The sequence below is a fragment of the Haliotis cracherodii genome, unplaced genomic scaffold (genome assembly GCF_022045235.1).
Source record: "Haliotis cracherodii isolate W230 unplaced genomic scaffold, xgHalCrac1.p SCAF_10, whole genome shotgun sequence".
In the NCBI taxonomy this organism is placed as follows: Eukaryota; Metazoa; Mollusca; class Gastropoda; order Lepetellida; family Haliotidae; genus Haliotis; species Haliotis cracherodii.
The window spans coordinates 55,147,910-55,168,713 of record NW_027266265.1 but is presented as its reverse complement, the minus strand read 5'-3'; the positions used below and the strand labels follow the sequence as shown (position 1 = coordinate 55,168,713).

Here is a 20,804-nt window from a genome sequence, read left to right as displayed (position 1 = left end):
GAGTAACTGCCCTTTGTCAAACGGAAGCTACTCTAACCCTAGTTATGAGACGTCACGGTCACGGTCTGACGTTGTTGACAGTCTGTCTGTCATAACGTTAAGAAGTGTAGTCAGATGTACACACAGCGACAAAACGAGACAAGGTAACAATTCAAACATATTTCGGCCAAATCCAACTATTCTAATTTGTGGAGAAGGTTTCAAGCCGCAGAGGTCTACAAGCACAGACATGGCTACTGATCCCACTTGGCTAGGCCTCGTGTCCTCGCAAAATTGTTTCGAAATTTATATCTCCAAAGTTGCCAAAACTTATAAAATGCCTTAGCTACATCACAGTTAGACACTGATTTTCAGTATATTAGACTGTTCTTTTGATAATGATAGCTATTATCCCTGTAGTTTATCCAGATTCCCGATGGTTTATTCTGACTCGATCGCCGAATGACGAGGGCGACGCCATGTTTGTTTATAAACAGTGAAAGTAGTCCCTACTTGACCTTTGATATTTGCATCTCTATCTGCATATGACCCCAACGGATATCGTTTTTATCCTTGGGTTTATCCTGCTGAGAATATGATAAATTATATGATAAATTCCAATGTCGTGTTATTTTAGTTGCAGCTTCCACCATATATACTTAAAATTATGAGAACGACAAGCGTAGCACTTAGGTACAGATTGTATGCAGGATATTTTTTGACGTATGAAACGATTTTGACCAGTCACCGTAGGGACTTCCCGCGCTATATGTATTTCGATGGCGAAAACGTTATGTTGACATTTAATAGTCAAACTGCCTCAAATATGACTTTTAGCGAGTCATGGTACGGCATTTATGATATGTGTATCCATTCTCTTGCAACTAAAGTTCATTTCAAGGCTTCAACAGCGGTAATCTGACCGTGGTTGCTGTTAATAACTGTGAGTTGTGCGGATTTGTTGACTGGTATTTCCGGTGTTACATGATCGCGGTGATCAGCTGATAATGTTTTCTGCGATGGGGGAAAACATCGTGTCATTGGAAAACTTGAGTTTATTGAAAATGTTTGTAAATTTTAGGAGCCATGCTTTACCACACGCTATAACCGAGTTAGCGCTATATTGAAGGGTGCAATAACGAGGGAACACTGTATCAAACAACATTTCTACTTGGAAATGAGGGTGGTAAAAAATAAAAGAATCAATGAAGATAATCTTGAAAATAATGTTTCCTATCCAGCCATAGATGTCGATCGCTGCATATTCCTGGACATGCTGGCATTACCAATTTCTTGTCAGAAAGCCGCAAAAATATTGGTATCATTTCTCGCCAATAGTTTGCAAACTATCTTCGCACTGTTCACACATACAAACGTAAGCCGTGTGAAACCAACTCAAGGTAGGCAAGTGTGATGCTGATATTTCCGACTTACTCCATAACATCAGGGACTGTCGGCAGAGAGGCGGGGGGTCCGAAACGGGACAAGTGGTACAGAGGCAGGCCGCTGTTGTTGAGTCTTGGGCAGTGCGCCATCTTCAAGTCAACTACTTTGCATCTGAAATCAACAAAAGTCATGAAATCAGTCTGACAAAATAATTATGAAGGAACATTAAACCAGTTTGAATTATTATGATAATAATAATGATAATAGTAATAGGAAAACAGCACTACCACTGTCCCCTTGCAGGGGGCACATTAGAATATTGTTTGGTCATAAAGTAGTGAATATTAACCCAAAGAAAAAGAGTCCTATAAAGCCTTAAGAAGAGACAGGCATGAGGGTTGCTTAATGTCATCAGGAAAAATGATTAAATGTGAAATCAATACACACAAAAGGCCCCTTCTCTGGAAAAAATAATTTATGGCACCAATTCTCCAATTCAGTCTGATAAGTATTAGGACTGGGACGGGTAACTCGGGTACCCGGGTTGGGTGGGTACCCACAGGACTACCCGGACCCGTGGTTAGTGATGTGATGTATTGTTTCATGACAAAAAAATCACTATATAACTACATTGTTACACGACAATTTTAAGTCTCTAATGCTTGCATTTCTTCATGACTATGAACACGTTCCTTCTGACTTAAATAATTTTGAACAAAGCCAAAACTGAAGTCAACTTCATTGTGACCACATCGTTTTATACGTGTATCTAAAAACATTCTGCCAGGGCAACTGTCAAACTATTCCCAATCGGACATTTTGTACCTATCTCTTGACACCAACAGCGGGTACCTGGGTAGGGTCGGGTAATAGGGGTGTGGGTACCTGGGTAGTAAATTTGGACTCGTCCCAGCCCTAATTACTCTCTCTTATACAAGCTAGCGTTAGCAGTGTCTGTCCCCATCGCAGACACTATACACTTTGTAAAACATGGATCAAGGGGAATCAGAGCTCCAGGTAAGTTTTTCAGCAATTGAGTTTTTACTCCATGCTTTCTGTTTTAATTGGGCTATTACATTTTTCATTGGGTTACCAATATGTTTTCACTCTACTCATAACTTTTTCCCAAAATTAGTTAACATTTTAAGATTTTAAAAGCGTGAAATAATGTTTTAGATGTATATTACGGTTCGAAATATATAGGCTTGACTCGGAAAGTAAATTAGCTTGTAATTGTGTTTCGGAAATTAGCTCCTATGCATGCATGCTGGAAAAGCTTCATTGGGTATTTATGCGTGTAGTTTTAATACATTTAAGTTTTTCATTTAATGCATGTGTTTCTGTATGCCTGTTAATTCAATTACAATGAAAGTAATTGGGTTTTGAATATCTTTGGGGGCTCTGGGTAATTTAAGATCATGAAAACATTGTTAATGGGTCATCGTCAAGTCACACAAGTTCGATCGACATGTAACTTCAATCGACCATTTTGAATGACAATTCTCGCGCTATGTAATGAGAAATTATGGTACCTGCAGCTTTGATCTTCTGGCAACACCACTTTCGTTCGCTTGAACCGGAAAATGCTTCGTGTCAAGTTACCAAAAGTAAGTAATAGCAAACAACTACTTTTTAACCCTAGATCACTAATGTAACTTTATCAGCTCAAATATAATGTGAATTGTAATAAATTCACACTTTGTAAATCGACGACACACCTATCGTCTGCTTGTTTACTTTCCGGGTGTAAATGTCATGTGACCAGACACGTGATGACCTCGCCAAAAATTAAAAACTATGGAAACAAGTGAGGGTCATTTATTTTTAAAATTTTATGCTTTTCGAGAACTTCTGTCTCTGTAGTTTTGATTACGTATAAATAAAGCTCCATTATTACAAGTATTGACCAATGGTGAACCAATCAGAAGAGGCCAACAGGGGCAATATTTGTCTGCAGCCCTAGACAAGGCATATAATGCTGTTTTGAATGGAATTGCAATACGGAAAGCTGCCACTGCCTTTGACGTTCCATTTGCTACACTTCATGGCAGGATTAGATAAAATTTCTATTGAATGTACTACTACTGGGAGAAAACCACTATTGTCAATAGAAGAAGAACAGGGACTTGTTTCACATATTGAAGCCATGGCAAATTTTGGGTATGGCTATACTAGGGCTGAGGTTACCATGGTTACTACAATTGCCACAGATCTAGCAATTCATCTTGGAAAGAAGTCAAAGGATGAACAACCCCTATCACTTCAGTGGTTCTACAGATTTATGATACGATGGCCCGATCTATCAGTGAAGAAGTCACGATCCCTTGAGATACAGAGAGCGAAAACTACCTCAGAGGAGACGGTCACTTATTATTTTAATGAACTTGGACACATCATTGATAAGTACAACCTGAAGACATGCCCTCATCGAATTAATGTTGATGAAAAGGGACTTGTGAAGAACCATACCCCGCCATCAGTAGTCACATCGGGTCAGAGTACTCCAGCTGCAGTGAGTGAGTGAGTGAGTATGGTTTTACGCCGCTTTTAGCAATATTCAAGCAATATCATGGCGGGGGACACCAGAAATGGGCTTCACATTGTAATATTCATAGAATAGTACTATTTTCAGTCATTGTTGGTAGGCATATTAAAATAATTGTACATTTTCTAATAAATTGTATATTTATATACTTATCCTATCTCACACTATGCATTTCTTCTTATACTTCGATCTTGGTGATGAAACATCCTAGAACAAAGTTTCCAGTTTCAAAAAACACCACTCACCCAAACACATCCCTTACATCACCAAATCACCACTGTGATCACGGTTCACGCACCACTAAAATCCCGTGCGACACGACCCCAGCGACCTGATCACCTGACATATTCAGCACCCTCATTCTCAATCTAGAGCGTACAGGCTGGTGTAACTGTGATGCGGGGATGGTTGAGTGGGCATTAAGTGTGTGAGGGTTGCTTAAAAAAAACCTCTTTGTGCTACCAAGAGACATACATCATGACATCGGGGAATCATGTGTTCCTTGGTTTCACACAGGGCGCCGTTCCAAGAACGACCGCGTAACCATGAGTCAGGCGACACTTACTTGGCCACGACTTAACCTCAACCCGGATAGGAGGAGGTGTTTTGTTTCAAACACCCCGTCCCTGGCGTAGGTTCTACAAGACAGACCTCACACATACGGGACGTAAGGCGGACCAGCTTGGCATCTCTTTTTTCGCTTCGTCAACCTATCAAACTCACGTAGAGATTGAATAAGGTAAGAACGAGAAGAGGAAACGATCGATGATACCCGTTTATCACACAGGTTGTCAATAAACTACTGAGACATCACATGCGCAAAGACAGAGGTGAGCCGGTAGAATATCAGGACACCATTTAAACAAATGGCCGCATCGGATGGTGACTTCTATTGACGTAGACCGAAGTCCCAACAGACAAGCATATATACCCTCCCAATGGGAGTTTGTCTGGGAAACCCGATTAACATAAGCAATAAATGAAAATATTGCAGTATATACAGGAAATCAGACTTGGGACTTGTAATCCACTGGGCTTCCTCATCTGCGCTGTGTGGTTGCTGTGACCTTGGACATCGGTGACTGAGATTCCAAAAGGAGTAGGAGGCAAAGACCATATCAGGAGGCAAACACCATAACATCTCTCCATGATGGCTGAAAGTGTGCAATACTATGCAACGCCAAGGTGGAAGTCACTGCCCTCGTCTCATGAGGATTGGAAGCAGCTGGGGTGGTAGACCCTGAGGATGATAGAACGCAGTCAGTGGAGATGGTTGTTCAATATACATCAGAAGTTGCAGCCGTCGACAAGTGGATGAAAACATGCTTCCAGCGACGGATGGTCTGAGATGCCTTCAAGTAGATCTTGTAGGCTCAGGCTGGACAAAGTGAGACATCTTCCATTACATCAGCTCTCAATCAATGAGAGAGGTGGAGGCTGAAAAGACGATCCGGTTGTCCTTGAATACTTATCTTATGAAGACGCTGGAACCGGACTCAACCGACGTCTAAGCACGAGTTCCTTTAACACGAGCTGCAGGAGCCAACGCAAGCAGGAAGATTGTCATGAACGTAAAGTTTGAGGTTTTATCCACAAGTGGTTCATAGTCAGCCAGGAGAAGTGACGGAGGAATACAGGGAGATCCCATGCTGGAGGGCCAAGTCTGAAGATTGGAGGAATACAGGGAGATCCCATGCTGGAGGGCCAAGTCTGAAGATTGGTCCATAAGTTGGTATGAGCGAATCAATGTCCGAAGGTCAGCGACAGCAGAAACCTTGGAACCTGAAGTCATGGTAACACCTGAATTACTCGCAGTCTGAAAGATCTGTGTAGATCTATCGGTTCGGGGACTGTAGCAAGTAGCCCAGTGTCGAATCATAAGATGCCTTGTACGTCTTAAGTGACATAGGTAATCTGCTACTTGTGGAATAGTAGCTTGACTGCATAAAAACCCTGGATCTTGCAAACTGGTGAAAACTTTTCCATTTATCGTCACCTAGATTCTCGTTGATTGACGAAGTGCTAAGGAGGCTGCCTTAGCTGCTTTAATGGAAATCATCTTACGAGACTGCTCTTGATATACTCCATACGTGAAGTTCGTATAATTCTGGTCTTGGATGGACCTGATTGGAGGGAGGATGTAGCAGTAGATGTGACCAGTTTGGAAGTCTTAGTAGTGGAATCTCTGCCAGTTCGACGATTTATGGAAACAAAGTTCTTGTCGGTCAGAAGGCGCTACCAACAGCAGTTGTAGGTAGCTCGTGTGTAGAATCTTGTAGTATCCTTGGTATCAAGGCTGGTGGGGGAAACGTATACACGTTTAGGTCCTCCCATGATATTGTCATAGTATCGATTGACCAGGCTAGTGGGCCCGGTGCTTGTGACAAATTATCTGATGCAAATTGGGTTATTAGTAGACAACCTTTTCTTTAATTGCCAGTTGGAATGCTTCGGCCGTAGCTTCCATTCTGTTGGCGATAGTCTGGCTGGTCTGGACAAGGTGTCAGCTAATCCACTTGCCGCTCCCGGTATATGTCTTGCCTTTATCTGTAAGCTGAGCTTGTCTACTAAATGTAACTGTAGGAGGGTCTCTGATTTCATTGTGCCTTGAAGGTGCATGCCACAGTTGAAATGAGTGTCGCGATCATCAGACATTGGTTTCCTGTCTGTGGAGTCCAAAGAAATATTGCCTGGATAACAGCCTCGTATTCCAGATAATTGATGTGGTAGAGCTGTCTGCTTCTGACCATAGTGAGTGAGTGAGTGAGTTTGATTTTACGCCGCTTTTAGCAATATTCCAGCAATATCACGACAGGGGACACCAGAAATGGGCTTCACACATTGTACCCATGAACCCGGGTCTTCGGCTTGACGAGCGAACGCTTTAACCACTAGGCTACCCGACCGCCCCTCTGACCATAGGCCTGATGTTACTTCCAAGTTGAAGTGAGCTCCCTGACCTTGAAGTGAGGTAACCATGCCTCCATGAAAGCAATGGTAAAATCTTGACGGTTGTTCGTGTGATCTAGTATCTAGTAGAGAAACGAGGCTGAAGATGTAGTTTAACGGTTGGTTGATTGCATGAAGCAAGGTAATCGGGACCACATGGAAGAGCGGTAGTAGGAGAAACCGTGCCTTGAATGGATGTGGAGAACATTAGGATCATATACCAAAAACATATGTCAATATTCACCAGCTCTCTTCTTGAATAAGTGAGGGATGACTTGTCCTACCAGGTTGATCGGCGACGCGTAGAACTATCCAGATAACACAACATTGTCGGTCCGTTGGTGGCCTAAGCACTGGAAAAAGCGGTGTGCATTCCAGTATCGATGTGACGACAACAGGCGTTGTGAAGATGTGACAGACCATACGTATAGTCATTGACTATTACTGTAAATGCTTCACACGGCTCGCATGAGAATTGTTATTGTAATTGTGATTTCTCATAGGAGAGTATCGTAAGACGATTCATGACTGGCAGGCACGTGGACCGGATCCATGAAGATCCCGGTAGAGAAGAGACGTCAGTATCTCAAGATCGCCATACGATGTGACTGTGCCTGTAAGATATTAACGAGACCGGTTGGTCAAGTTCGCTGATATGGTTGCTGCAGGTCATCGTATCCCAAGACGTAGACGTGATGACAATCACTGGATTGTCTGATCTAGACAACAGAATGCAGTGAAGGCCTTGTCAAAATTCGCTTATAGAAGTCCGACGCACGATGAGAGAGAGGTCTATTGATTCCGTGGAAGAATGACGATCTTATGACTGAGGACGATCTGTCGTTCGTCTGTATTATATATCAAAGTTATATCTAAGATAATATCTTCTCAGTAAAGTACATGCTCGTACTTTATGGGGTTGAGTCCCGTTGGGGATTCGAACCCACACTTCCAGAGTAAGGGACCTAATCGCCAGCACACAAAGTCAGCGATCTAACCCACTTAGCCACCGAGGCTTCCTGCAGGTAAAGTTATACCAGCGGACGAGTTGTCGATGTATCCATTTATCCATGTGTTGATGTATCGACTTATCCTTTTTTCGACGTATCGATGTGTATCGTAGAGTGGAGATCCCTCGGTATCGATCTGTAGGAGAGGCAAAACTGTACGATCTGACGGACTGTCCATCCAACATCAGCGTCTTGTCGATAATGGTGAAGTATGTCGATAATGGTGAAGTAAGGTTATCTGTCGATCCCTCGGTCGTCTATGATCCGTCCATCACTCGGTCGTTACGATCCAGCGAAGGATGACGATCCTGCGAGTGAAGATCCATCGTCAGTTGGCTATCACTTCCTCGCCTACGATTGTAGTGTTTTCGGTCAGAAGGGTTGTCGCCATTAGAAAGCCAGAGAGGTGTAGCTGTATCCCCAGAGCGCTGTAGAAGCCATGACACGAGTAACAAGCGTGTTGGGGGAAGAGACTTCCCAAGCTGAGTAAAGGGCCGTAGTCCAACACGATGAACTGGCCATTTAAATGTGGGACGACTGTAGAAGCCAGGGAGCGGGCACGTGCACAGGGGTGTGTCCGCACAGAGGTGGAAATCGCAAAAGTCAAACGAGACGGAAAGCGATCCTCCTCTACGGATAGCGATGTAACCATCGCCAAATTGACTTTAATATTTTGTTTAGCAAGAAAACGAAGGTACCGCCACAGGGGATAACACAATTGTTTGGGTTTCAAAGCGGTGGAAAAACAACATGCACGAAAACCGTAAACAGTGCCTTGAACCGACGAACAGTCGCCTTTATCGAACAGTAAGCTAAGTAAGTTGAGATCCAATTCTGGCAAGGTGGTACACAGTAGACATAGTTATCAATACCACTCTTTCTTCGTGATAATGTTAAACTTTAGAAGTGATGTCGTGTATTTAAATTTTATATATATATAAAAAAAAAAAAATACCAAAAAAAATACCAAAAAATTCTCTTTTCAAGAATATCGTCTGAACACCATAGCGATAGAATTGAAAATGAGGGTGCTGGATATGTAAGGTGGGGTCGTGTTGCACAGGATTTTAGTGGTGCGTGAACCGTGTTCACAGTGGTGATTTGGTGATGTAAGAGATGTGTTTCGGTGAGTGGTGTTTTTTGAAGCTGGAAACTTTGTTCTAGGATGTTTTTCACACCAAGATTGAAGAATAAGAAGAAATGCATAGTGTGAGATGGGATAAGTTTAAAAATTTATATCTACAACGACAGGTTACAAAATGCACAGATGCGGTTACAACAATATTCAAAAGATGTGTGGCAATACATTTCGTGCAGAAAACACGATAGAAATCTACAAAGGGAACGTATTTACGTTTTGGAGACGACAGAGAGCTTGGAATTTTGGCGCTTTTCTATGTACAAGTGTGACATCATATCTTTTGCGTCACAACGAGTGATGTAGAGCGAAAGCCTTGCAAAGCTTGCTTTGTTTTCTTTAGGGATGCCCACCTCATGTTAGCTTACCAAATTGCCGTGCTATTATATGCTTTCAATGCCTGTCATATGTTCGAGTGAACTATTACGGTGTAAACAAACTGCTTGAGTATATACAGCACCATATTTTGTTCGGTGATTCCGTAATTCAGATCAATAACCCACTCAAAACAAAGAACTCAACCCATGCCACTACACTCAGTATATTTGCTAACACCAAAGAGTTCGCGTTTTACTTAGTCATGATAGAATGGAGATAAACATACTGTGTTTTCAATGTAGAGCTAGGTTACCTGTAGATTTAACCGCGCTAAACTTAACATCTGAAACCTCACGCTGGGCGTTCGGTTCCAAATTCAATTTAGCGCAGTTAAATCTACAGGTAACCTAGCTCTACATTGAAAACTCAGTATGTTTATCTCCTAAATGAATGTTTCATGGATACAGATGTCAAAAAACAACTGTGGACAATTCTAATCAGAATTTTGACACAAGAGATCGTCCATATATGTCATCCCGGTTATGCGACAGGCCAGCCAATCAAATGATAGAACTTTTGTGACGTAGCTTTCTGTGTTACTTCTGTTGACCATGTTGACAGTGAGAGGGCGACCATGCTGCGAGTGTCAATTTCAGTGGAAATACATGGATTTCAGAAATGTTTGTCATAGATAAACAAGTTTAGAAGTAAGATATTTGAAATGAGTATTGAAATTTGAGTATGAATAATACTTTAAATATTCAGCGACTTTTCTTAAGTAATCAAACTTCCACGACACGAAGATACCTTGGGTTGTGTTATGACAAGAACGTGTGTCGAGACTAGTAGGGAAATTATGTGGGAGTACAGCGATATCCACTTTTCTGTCACAAACCACCAGGATATTTGTAAAAAATCTTAAAAAAATACGAGGTCAGAATAATCGGCCTCCACAGTCTCAATAAGATTTATGAAGGTGGTGTTCTCGGGTCTGATGTCGGGTCATGTCTTGACTGTAGGACCCCATCGCGGCTCTCGGCTAGGAGTCGGGTACACGGGTAGTAAAACTGTATTCGTCCCAGCCCTTGTAGACTTGCTTTTTTTAATGTTGACTGTTGTCGTTTTCAATAAAATTCATTTATCCACAGCCATGACGCAGGACGACGCATGGCAGTGTGTTGAACTGGCAAGCAGCAAAAGAAGGGTCTTGAGGCAGTGTAGAGACTGGGCCAAATGGGGGCAGACACGCCTTGCGGCTCACTGTCAATTAGTCTAATCCTTCCATCCGCTCATGACAGCGTGTAGAAGTTCTCGATACGCATGTCAGCATTAAAATGCTTGCGAAGAAATCCAAAATATCACTTACCTATTGCAAACTAAGGGCGGATACTCTTCTTAATACTTGCATGTTCTCTGCCTTTCTATTTTCCTTTTCTCCCGCCTGGTCGCCTGATACTGCTTCCGGTTTGTTGCAAGCATGAAAAGACGAACCTGAAATAATCAGGATAGCATCATGATAAATGACGCCAAGACACTGACAAAATATAGATACATACATTATATTATTGAAATGTACATATTATTGACTTTATTAAACGTATCGGGTGGGCTGAGGCATTAGCATTTTGACCATGTCTGACATCTGTGAGTCAGGCACACATTGAGGTCAAAACATGTACAAAAAATTAAGAATTGAATTATATTTCCAAGTGTTGACTACTATCATAACGTTTTGTCCCTGCAATGGAAAATTAGGAATATTTTCTTTGGGAGGTGGGGGAAAATTGTCTTTGATTAATAATACAAAGGAGCTGAGAGAACAAAGTTCTGTCGGCTTGCTTAGGTGTTACACCCCGGGGCTTGTTCGACATAGCAAGCCAAGCCAATACAACTTCATGGCTTCCCATATATTCCCCATATTTAGTTGGGGGCGGTCGGGTAGCCTAGTGGTTAACTTTCGCCGAGGACCTGTGTTCGATTCCCGACATGGGTTCAATGTGTTAAGCCCATTTCTGCTGTCCCCTGCCGTGATATTGCTGGAATATTGCTTGAATATTGCTAAAAGCGGCATAAAACCATACTCACTCACTCATATTTAGTTGTATTTTTTCCATCTGTAGAGTTATATGTACATCTCTCTTCTGGCTTTTTTTTAAAATGGTTCATCGTGTATTGATTAGGCTGTACGTCGGCTGTGCAACCCAGGTAAGCTTCATACCAATATTGTAGCTGGGGCAGAATCCTAAGATCTTGGATTCCATTCCCAGATTCGCCCTGATTCATCATACCCATGCTGTCGAAATACTCCAAAGTGATGAACGTGTAAGACCTGCATCCCTACCTTCCCACATCAACCTATACAATAGGAAAGTCATTCTTCGTTCACGCAGTTACGGAGGCGCTGGCGGTAGATATATACGGATTTAGGCCATTCGTGACCATGCAACTCGTCCCTTGTAGGTTACGGAAACATGCGAGTGGTGACGAATTGGCTTTGGGCGCATTCATGGGCGGATACAGATTGGGTGGGGGGGGTCTCTACACTGTCTCTACACTGCCTTATTTCCGTTTAAATTACCACCAAAGACAATAAATAGATCTTAATTGTGCACCCCACCCCCCCCACCCCCCCTTTAAAAATAAAAAAAAGCTGTATCCGCCTCTGGCATGGTAGCACGTATGCATTTTCCCCCCGAATCTAGAATGAGCATTTACTACATCATAAGAATAAATATGTGTAATTGTTTTACGAAAATATATTTTCTGTCGGTTCTTCAGCACTGAGCGTTTCTATACCTAATACTATAGCGAAGTCGTATGATTCATATGTTTATTTGACCCGTGAAGATCCGGGGTAGAATAGGTCTTCAAGCAACCTATGCTTGTAGATCGTTAGAGGCGACTAACGGGATCGGGTTGTCAGGCTCGCTGACTTGGTTGATGCATGTTATCGTATCCCAATTGCGTGGATCGCTGCTCATGATGTCAATCACTGGATTATATTTCCAGACTCGATTATTTACAGACCGCCGCCATCTTGCTGGAATATTGCTGAGTGCGGCGTTAAACAACAAACAAAGTCATATGTTCATTTGTAATTTATGTGTAATTGTTTTATAAGATGTTGGTGACTGTTAGCCGGCCGCTCAAGCTCATTAAAATCAGATCTTAGTTCTTGCTACCGCTAAACAAAGATTTGAGGACATCCCATTACGGGTCATGTCAGAACGACCTTTCATCTGACCAATCACGGTGTTAAAAGTAAAGGGAAAGTGACAGTCGGAATGTGTTTTCTAAGCATGTAACCTCCAAAAGCTAAACACGGAATATTCCGAACTACAGTTACGGGCATGACGACTGAATACGTCAAAACATCGTCTATCTGTCGCTTCAATGGGATAAATATTTGAACGAAAGAGACTAGCTTTGCATTACCCGTGGGAAGTACTGCCATGCCATCTTGGCCATCAGTGAGACAATCCAGTATGTTCTTTTGTTCAGTTTTCAATTTGAGTGCGTGAGTGAGTTGGGTTTAACGCCGCTTTTAACAGTATTCCAGTTATATCAAGGCGTTTTTCAATTTGAATCGAGAACTTTGTCAAAATATTTTCATAGCGGAGTCGACAGTTTGAAACTAGTATAGCTCTAGAAAGCTGCTATCTGATTTACTTTTGTCCACTTCTTGTTAGTTATTTCATTGGTCGGTCAAAGTTCGCGACATGACCCGTAATGGGATGTTCTCAGATCTTTGTTTTGCGGTAGATAGAACTAAGATCTGATTGTAATCAGATTGGCCGGCCGCTGTGCAATTTACACTTACACGTTAAGTGTTTTTTATTCTGTACAGCGGGTGTTACAGCAGAAATACCCAAACCTATCATTTAGCTATGCTTGTCGTCAGACGCATCTAACGGGATCGGGTGGTCAGGCTCGATGACTTAGTTGATGTATGTCATCCTATCCCAATTGCGTGGATCGATGCTCACGATCTCAATCACTGGATTGTCTGGTCCAGGCTCGATTATTAACAGACCGCCTTCATCTTGCTGGAATATTGCTGAGAGATGAGAAACAACAAACAAAATTTCGGAAGTCCCACTGCAAAACAGAAGTCTTTCCCCGACCGGGAGTGACATCATTCAACCGGATGCGTCAAATTTGGAAATGTCCTCCACATATCTTCCTTAAAACCTTTTGAAGGCTTACTAAGCCCTTCGATGAAGAGCTGATCAAACATTATTTAGCAAGTCATATATATATGACGCTCTTTGAAATCTTTCCAGAAAGAGCATGCTCGATTGTACCTCAAAAGTTGGAACTGAAGATGCTCGAATATTGCTTGTCTTAAAGGGAAAGTTGACAATTGGAAAGTTGAAGATATACCTCAGCTTAAGTTAAACTTCTTGGCCAAATTCCATTGAAACGCTTGTGCAACGTAAGAAGTCATTTCTGTTTCCCGCAAACGATTCAATCGATACTCACACTCGGCATCGTAATATTTCGATGATATTCGAGATAGTTAAATTCCCAATGAAAGGTTCCGAATGTATCCATCGTCGCGGCATTTCCGGTAACTTCTGACAAGACGCTTGAATTTGAAAATACAAGGCAACATGGAAAAGAAGTTTGCTTCATTTGAATTTAAACCAAAACTAGCTTCAAAAGGGTTTCAGAAGTCTAATCCATTCCATTTTGACCAAACAGGAAATGAATTGTGGGTCATTACGGTGGGTTAAACTTCCTTTCAGACAACAACCTACAATCACGTCGGAAACCGAGGACCCGTGAAGATCCGGGATAGAATAGGTCTTTAGCAACCCATGCTTGCAGTAAGAGGCGACTGGCGGGATCGGGTGGTCAGACTCGCTGACTTGGTTGATGCATGTCATCGTATCCAAAAAAGCGTGGATCGATGCTCATGATGTCAATCACTGGGTTGTCTGGTCCAGACTCGATTATTTACAGACCGTCGTCATATAGCTGGAATATTGCTGAGTGCGGCGTTAAACAACAAATAACCAAACAAACAAAAAGAAACCAAGTCTTTTGGTCTTAATAGGTGTATAGTCTCAAAACCTGTAATAACTGGTTCAAGGTGAATCTAAAACATGTCATTTTGTCCAATATACACGTACGTGTTACCTACAGAGCTCACTTCTTGAGCGACTGTGTCCGCTTTTATCAATATCCGCGGGAGTCCATATTTTATCTATAACCGTGGGAGTCAATATCATATTTTCAAACCATATAAATGAAACTCCACACCCATCTTTCAACGACGTGTTTGAATGTAAATAAAAATACACACGATAAACAACAAACTCATCGATTAAGAACAAGTAAGATTTTATAATTACCAGTACAAAACAATAACAAATAAAACAGCTTTTCTATAAATAACATATATGTATTATTGCATGTTGACAGTTTGTGAGCGTTATCTAATTGCACAAAATGTGAATCAAGTATGATGAACTGGAACATGGAATGTGAAGAGAGCTGTAACTGGGGTAACACGTCAAATGGTCCATTGAACTAACATATAAAGATATTTTGGACCGGAATATCTGGATACATGTATTAAAAAAATGAGAAGTCAGAAACTAAATATACGAGTGCACTGGAAGAATAAATGAATACACAAAACATGATGAATGTAAAAAATAAAAAATATACTGATAAAATAAATCTTATAAAAATGTTAAAATATCTATGAAAATATTTGTCTTTGGTCATAACAAATTATTAAGAAATTATCAAGGTGACATTTCAGTTAACAAAATTACGAGTAGTACCAATTCGATTTCATTTAAATCTAAAACGAGTGCACCCGGCGAGAAGAATTGCTAGCATAATGTATCACCGCATATTGAACTGGTGTCTTGCAAACCTCATCACAACAATTTGAACACAGCTGAATAAATATTAAATAACCTATTGTAACACAAAATATTTGTAATAACAATACTGCATGTGAATATGCAAGAAGACAGTGGTATGAATGTGGTGTTCCAAAAACTCACTGCATATCTGTTAGGGCTGGGACGAGTCCAAATTTACTACCCGGGCACCCCCCCCCCCCCCCCCCCCCCCCCCACCCCCCCTAATCGACCATACCTGGGGACCCACTGTAGGTATCAGGAGATGTCTCAAAATGTCCGAATGGGAACATTTTTAGCATGGCCCTGGCAAAACGAATTAAGATACATGTATTAAACAATCTGGTCATAAATCAGGAGGAATGGGTGCATAGTCAGAAAGAAATACGAACATTAGTAACTTGTAGTGTAACCAGAGAGTTCTAGATAATTTTGGTCATTAAACAATATATCACGTAAGTAACCACGAGTCCGGGTAGTCCTGTGGGTACCCGGGTCCTACTCAGTACCCACCCGGTACCCGAGTTACCCGTCCTAGCCCTAATATCTATTACCTATAAACATATCATCCCTCGTGTCATCCAGGGGCTGGTTACGGAAAGGTGCGAGTATCCGCGACCTTGAGTTCCAGTGTAAAGAACGTTCTGATCACTTTTCTGCCAAATCAGTACAGTATACAGTATATAGATCTAACACTTGGTGGAGAATGGAGATCCTATACAATCATGGCAGAGTGATTATTTTTCGATTGTGACGGGTGTCAAGGGTGGGCAGGTTACGCTATTCTTTTCGCAAACATCTGCTATCATCACTATTGGATGATGATTCATTAACACAGGTATATTGTATAATCGGATTCGTACACCGGCCACTGCAGATTTCTTATGACTATGGGAATGGTTTGGTCGCTATTATTATTCATCGTGAAACCCCATGGTAGGGATGTCATCATTCCCACAAATCCCCGATGGAATAATCAAATATTGAGTAATATCCCTTTGTTTCTGAAAGTCATTTTTCTGTGTTTCTAAAATGTAACCATCAGGTATGCGGGGTGACACATTAACCATTTTCATCTGTAAATATAATTTAAATAGTAGCACCATTATGCTTCCAAGCTCTGTGTTCCCTGTATAAACTGGCATCGAGAAGAAAAAGGATCGTGTACGTCAGTGCATGACTCCTGCACCCTCGATTATCCAGTCTATGGCCTCCAGTAGAGATGTGACACATCTCTAACAGCAGAGACCATACACCGGTTGTCCCAGACGGTAGTGACTCCTGGCACCAAACAACTTGAATATTTCACAGTAATCACCGTACTATGCCGCACAGTCCCGTCAACGCATGAACACAATGAGCTGTGCCCGTGTTTACTTTGCCGCCATCGGCCCCATTGTCATTCGTAATGCCATAATCTCAGTGGATGAATAAAGCATTGCTGGCACTTGTGTGGGAAGTATTTGATTCCAATTGTTTTCATCATGAATCGGTGGCGCCATTGTGTAATATATGGCCATTATGTGCTGATAGTTTTCCGTCAACATTGTCCTTCATTTCTCCCACGGCACCACTAGAACTTTCGAGCACCTGTTCACGTGCACAATCCCTTGAGTCACCACTGTCTTTACCTAAGGATGCAATAACCTCATGATCTGGACCCCTTTCTGCTATTTCATTATCGTGTGCTATTAAGTCAAGCTGGTTTATATGAACAATATTGTCTTCTATTTTTTCAGGACAATTTGACGTTGTCGACGTGTGATGTGACGTTGTCGGCATGTTGGGCGACGTCATCGGCGTATCTTGTGAGGTCATTGTGTTTGTTTCGCCTGACTGTTTCTCGGAGGACTCGCCAGTTTCATGAGTGGTAGAAGTTTCTGATGAATCATCGGGTCGGCTTGCCTTCATTAAGGCAGACGACATAGTTGGGTCGAAGAAGTCACCAGGTAGCCATATATGTTTAGATCCCGTGATGTAATGCCGGAAGTGACGTAGCACGCGACTTCCCAGGGAATTATAGGATTCTCCCATAACCTGAAAAAGCCAATAACACGTTTTATTACTGGGCGATTCGCGCAATACAGCAGGGATAGTACTCACATTGCTAACTCATTATCTGAGAGAGGTGATTTCAAATATGTTTCAAATACCGATGAAAGTATTTCATCTAACTCACAACCCTTCAAGGATAATGGATACTTAGGAACTGAAAATTAAATTTGAATGCACGTTGTTACGTTTTCCTTACCTCCAGCGTGCCCTCTGTGGTATGGGGTATTGCCTTATTTAAGTGATCATATCATCATCATAATTATGTTATCTAATTTCGTCTTAGGGAGGGGCGGTCGGGTAGCCTAGTGGTGAATGCTTTAGCTCGTCACGCCGAAGACCCGGCTTCGATTCCCAACATGGGTACAATGTGTGAAGCCCATTTCTGGTGTCCCCCGCCGTGATATTGCTGGAATAATGCTAAAAGTGGCGTCTTAGAGGCGGGGCGACTTCGTGAGCACCGTTTCGCAAAGCGATCTTAGAGCCGAGACGATCATAACTCCTATTATTTAACATAGACATGGGACAGCTCTAACACCGCTTTGTGTAATCACTCCACAAAGCGATGAAAGCCTACAGCGATGATAACTCGAATTCTTTAACACGGACTTGCGACTTGTTTGGCTTTGTGGAGCGGCTTGCTGGTCAAAGTGTTCGCTTATTATGCTGAAGCTATTATAGTCGAGGGGCGGTCGGGTAGCCTAGTGGTTAAAGCGTTCGCTCGTCACGCCGAAGACCCGGGTTCGATTCCCGACATGGGTACAATGTGTGAAGCCCATTTAAGGTGTCCCCCGCCGTAATATCGCTGGAATATTGCTAAAAGCGGCGTTAAACCATACTCACTCACTCATTATTATAGTCGTCGTCCATTTGTGGAGTCCCCATTTTATTGCTAAACAAGCTAAAATCAAGAATCCTCGACTACTGACGTCGCTTTTTCGCACGTTAATAATCTACCTCTATTTCCAGGTCTTGAGTTCCAATGGTGAGTTTGGCTCTGTAGAGGTTCTTCCTCCGGGAAGAGTGAACTCCCTTGCTGTTGATGGGCCCGATCAGCTCCGGGTTTAGTGTGTATAAAAGATCCTCGTGTAACGTTGTGACGTCACTTCCAGAATCGACCATGAAATCTGTTGAAACAAGCAGATTGTTAAACTCTATATCCTTACAAATACCACGAGAGACAGCATAAAATTCTCTTAAAAAAAGCATCAGATGCTATAGTTTGCTGTTTGTTGTTTAACGCCGCACTCAGCAATATTCCAGCTACATGGCGACTGTCTGTAAATCCTGTGATTGACAACATGTGCATCGATCCACGCATTTTGGAGACCATGACATGCATCAACCAAGTCAGCGAGCCTGACCACCGGATCCCATTAGTCGTCTCTTACGACAAGCATGGGTTGCTGAAGATTTTAACCTGAATCGTCGCGGGACCCTACACGTAGTGTTAATATAGTCCGAGCACACGTAAGGAACATTTGTTAATGATTAACAGTCAAAGTGTAGTGAGTATGGACTTCCGTCGCTTTTGGCAATATTCCAGTACTATGATGGCGGGTGGGGAATCGAACCCCGGCCTTGGGTTTGACGAGCGAACGTTTTAACCACATGGCTATCCCACCACCCCTTTACAATCGTAAGAGCAAGAAACGCATGTAAGTAGGATTTGGGTTGGATGACAAAAAAAAACACTCCAAGATAAGCGTGTTCCTCGTCTGAAATTTTGACATTTTATGCATCTTATTTATGAGGTAATCGGTAACTGCTTCAGTGACATTTAAGTGTGGTGTTTAAATGGCCTGATTCAAACCTATCCACATTGCTACGGTTTAAGACAGGTAATACATATATAGACTTATATGCAAGTGAGTTGGGTTTATCGCCGCTGTGAACAGTATTTTAGTTGTATCATTGCTGTCAGCTTGATGTGCAAAGAAAGTCCGAAGTGATGCAAGTCTGAGGTCTATACCCACGCTTTATTTGTTTGTTGTTTAACGCCGCACTCGGCAATATTGCAGCTATATGACGGTGGTATGTGTAAATAATCGAGTCTGGACCAGACAATCCAGTGATTGATATCATGAGCATCGATCCACGCAATTGGGATCGATGACATGTATCAACCATGTCAGCAAGCCTGACCACCCGATCCCATTAGTCGCCTTTTACGACAAGCATAGGCGCCTTTCACGGCAAGTATGGGTTGCTGAAGACCTATTCCCTCCGGATCTTCACGGGTCTCACGGCAAGTATGGGTTGCTGAAGACCTATTCTACCCCGGAACTTCACGGGTCTCACGGCAAGTATGGGTTGCTGAAGACCTATTCTACCCGGATCTTCACGGGTTTCACGGCAAGTATGGGTTGTTGAAGACCTATTCTACCCCGATCTTCACTGGCCCTACAACCATGCAATTTGACTTAACAGACAAAGGGCTTTTCGAATAACCAGAATCACACTCTCCCCTAGACATGCAACATAAAGTTCATGGAATATATTCTGACCCAAGAAAAGGTGGTAGATGGTTTTATTTTGATAAATAAAACAAATTGCTTTGGCAAGACATCTTTATGTGAAAGGCCTCGATGTCGTGAGGCATGCTTACTCTATATGAGTTTGTAAATCTCATTGCCTTTCTAGCATAGTCTTACCTATTGTATGTCTTCTAGAGGAGTCCCGTGTCGATGTTACGGTAGCCTCCACGCAGAGAAAGTCATATTTGGCGTCGTCAAGGTTCGTGGGTTTACCCCAGAACCCCTCGGCAACGGGAACCTCGAGATCCGAGTCGCCGATCTTCCGACGTTTGTTCAACTGCCGCACTGCCAAAAGAACATACATCACTATAGGACATTGCTATAGGGGTTGAACTATAAATTGGGACAGAGTGCAAGCGATCGCTGAGGTATAGATCGCCATCCCCATACTCCTACAGTAAACCTATAGACGTGGACAGGTTGCGTTAAGAATTGCATGTTCTTGGTGTACGAGATTTGCAGCAGCAGTACACGTTTGAAGTCTTTGACAGGCATTTAGAAGTCGGAAGAACGTGAATACATGACATTTTTAATGGATAACTTCTTCATTCTTGTAACGACGTGTCATGGCTACTTCTTGTCTCTTATCGGGGACCCTGCTGCACAAAGCGATCTTAGCCAACGATTATCGTAAGCCTGTGTTAAAGTATGGGAGTTACGATCACCTTAGCGCTGATTGAATACTGAGTAAGAGTATTACGTATGTTAACGCAGACATTCCCGACAACGTACTACATATAACAAGGGCACAATAGATCTCAAGTACCCCAATCAAGGAGTAAAATGTGACCCGTGAAGATCCGGTGTAGAATAGGTCTTCAGCAACCCATGCTTGTGGTAACAGGCGACTATGCGTATCGTAAGAGGCGACTAACGGGATCGGGTGGTCAGGCTCCGGGTGGTCAGGCATCAATCGCTGGATTATCCAGTTCAGATTCCATTATATACAGACCGCCGTCATATAGCTGGAATATTGCTGAGTGCGGCGTTAAACACAAAACAACAAAAGTA

The 20,804-nt window shown here is 42.3% G+C and overlaps 2 protein-coding genes and 1 pseudogene across 2 annotated transcripts in view; 1 reads left to right on the top strand and 2 right to left on the bottom strand.

The window, feature by feature from the left end:
- The window catches only part of LOC139454537 (microtubule-associated protein futsch-like), a 71,644-nt gene extending 60,870 nt beyond the window's left edge, over positions 1–10,774 (bottom strand). Inside the window, exons 1-2 of the mRNA XM_071236317.1 lie at positions 10,692–10,774; positions 1,414–1,536 (exon numbers count right to left, since the gene is read on the bottom strand). Coding sequence (XP_071092418.1) covers positions 1,414–1,514 — 101 coding nt within the window. The 5' untranslated portion in view covers positions 1,515–1,536; positions 10,692–10,774. The remainder of the gene's footprint in view (positions 1–1,413; positions 1,537–10,691) is intronic.
- Positions 2,949–3,889, top strand: LOC139453907 (uncharacterized; annotated as a pseudogene).
- Positions 10,775–15,455: 4,681 nt separating the features above from the next.
- The window catches only part of LOC139452632 (ankyrin repeat and SAM domain-containing protein 1A-like), a 9,584-nt gene continuing 4,235 nt past the window's right edge, over positions 15,456–20,804 (bottom strand). The window contains exons 3-5 of the mRNA XM_071234173.1: positions 19,911–20,078; positions 18,214–18,383; positions 15,456–17,241 (exon numbers count right to left, since the gene is read on the bottom strand). Coding sequence (XP_071090274.1) covers positions 16,687–17,241; positions 18,214–18,383; positions 19,911–20,078 — 893 coding nt within the window. The 3' untranslated portion in view covers positions 15,456–16,686. The remainder of the gene's footprint in view (positions 17,242–18,213; positions 18,384–19,910; positions 20,079–20,804) is intronic.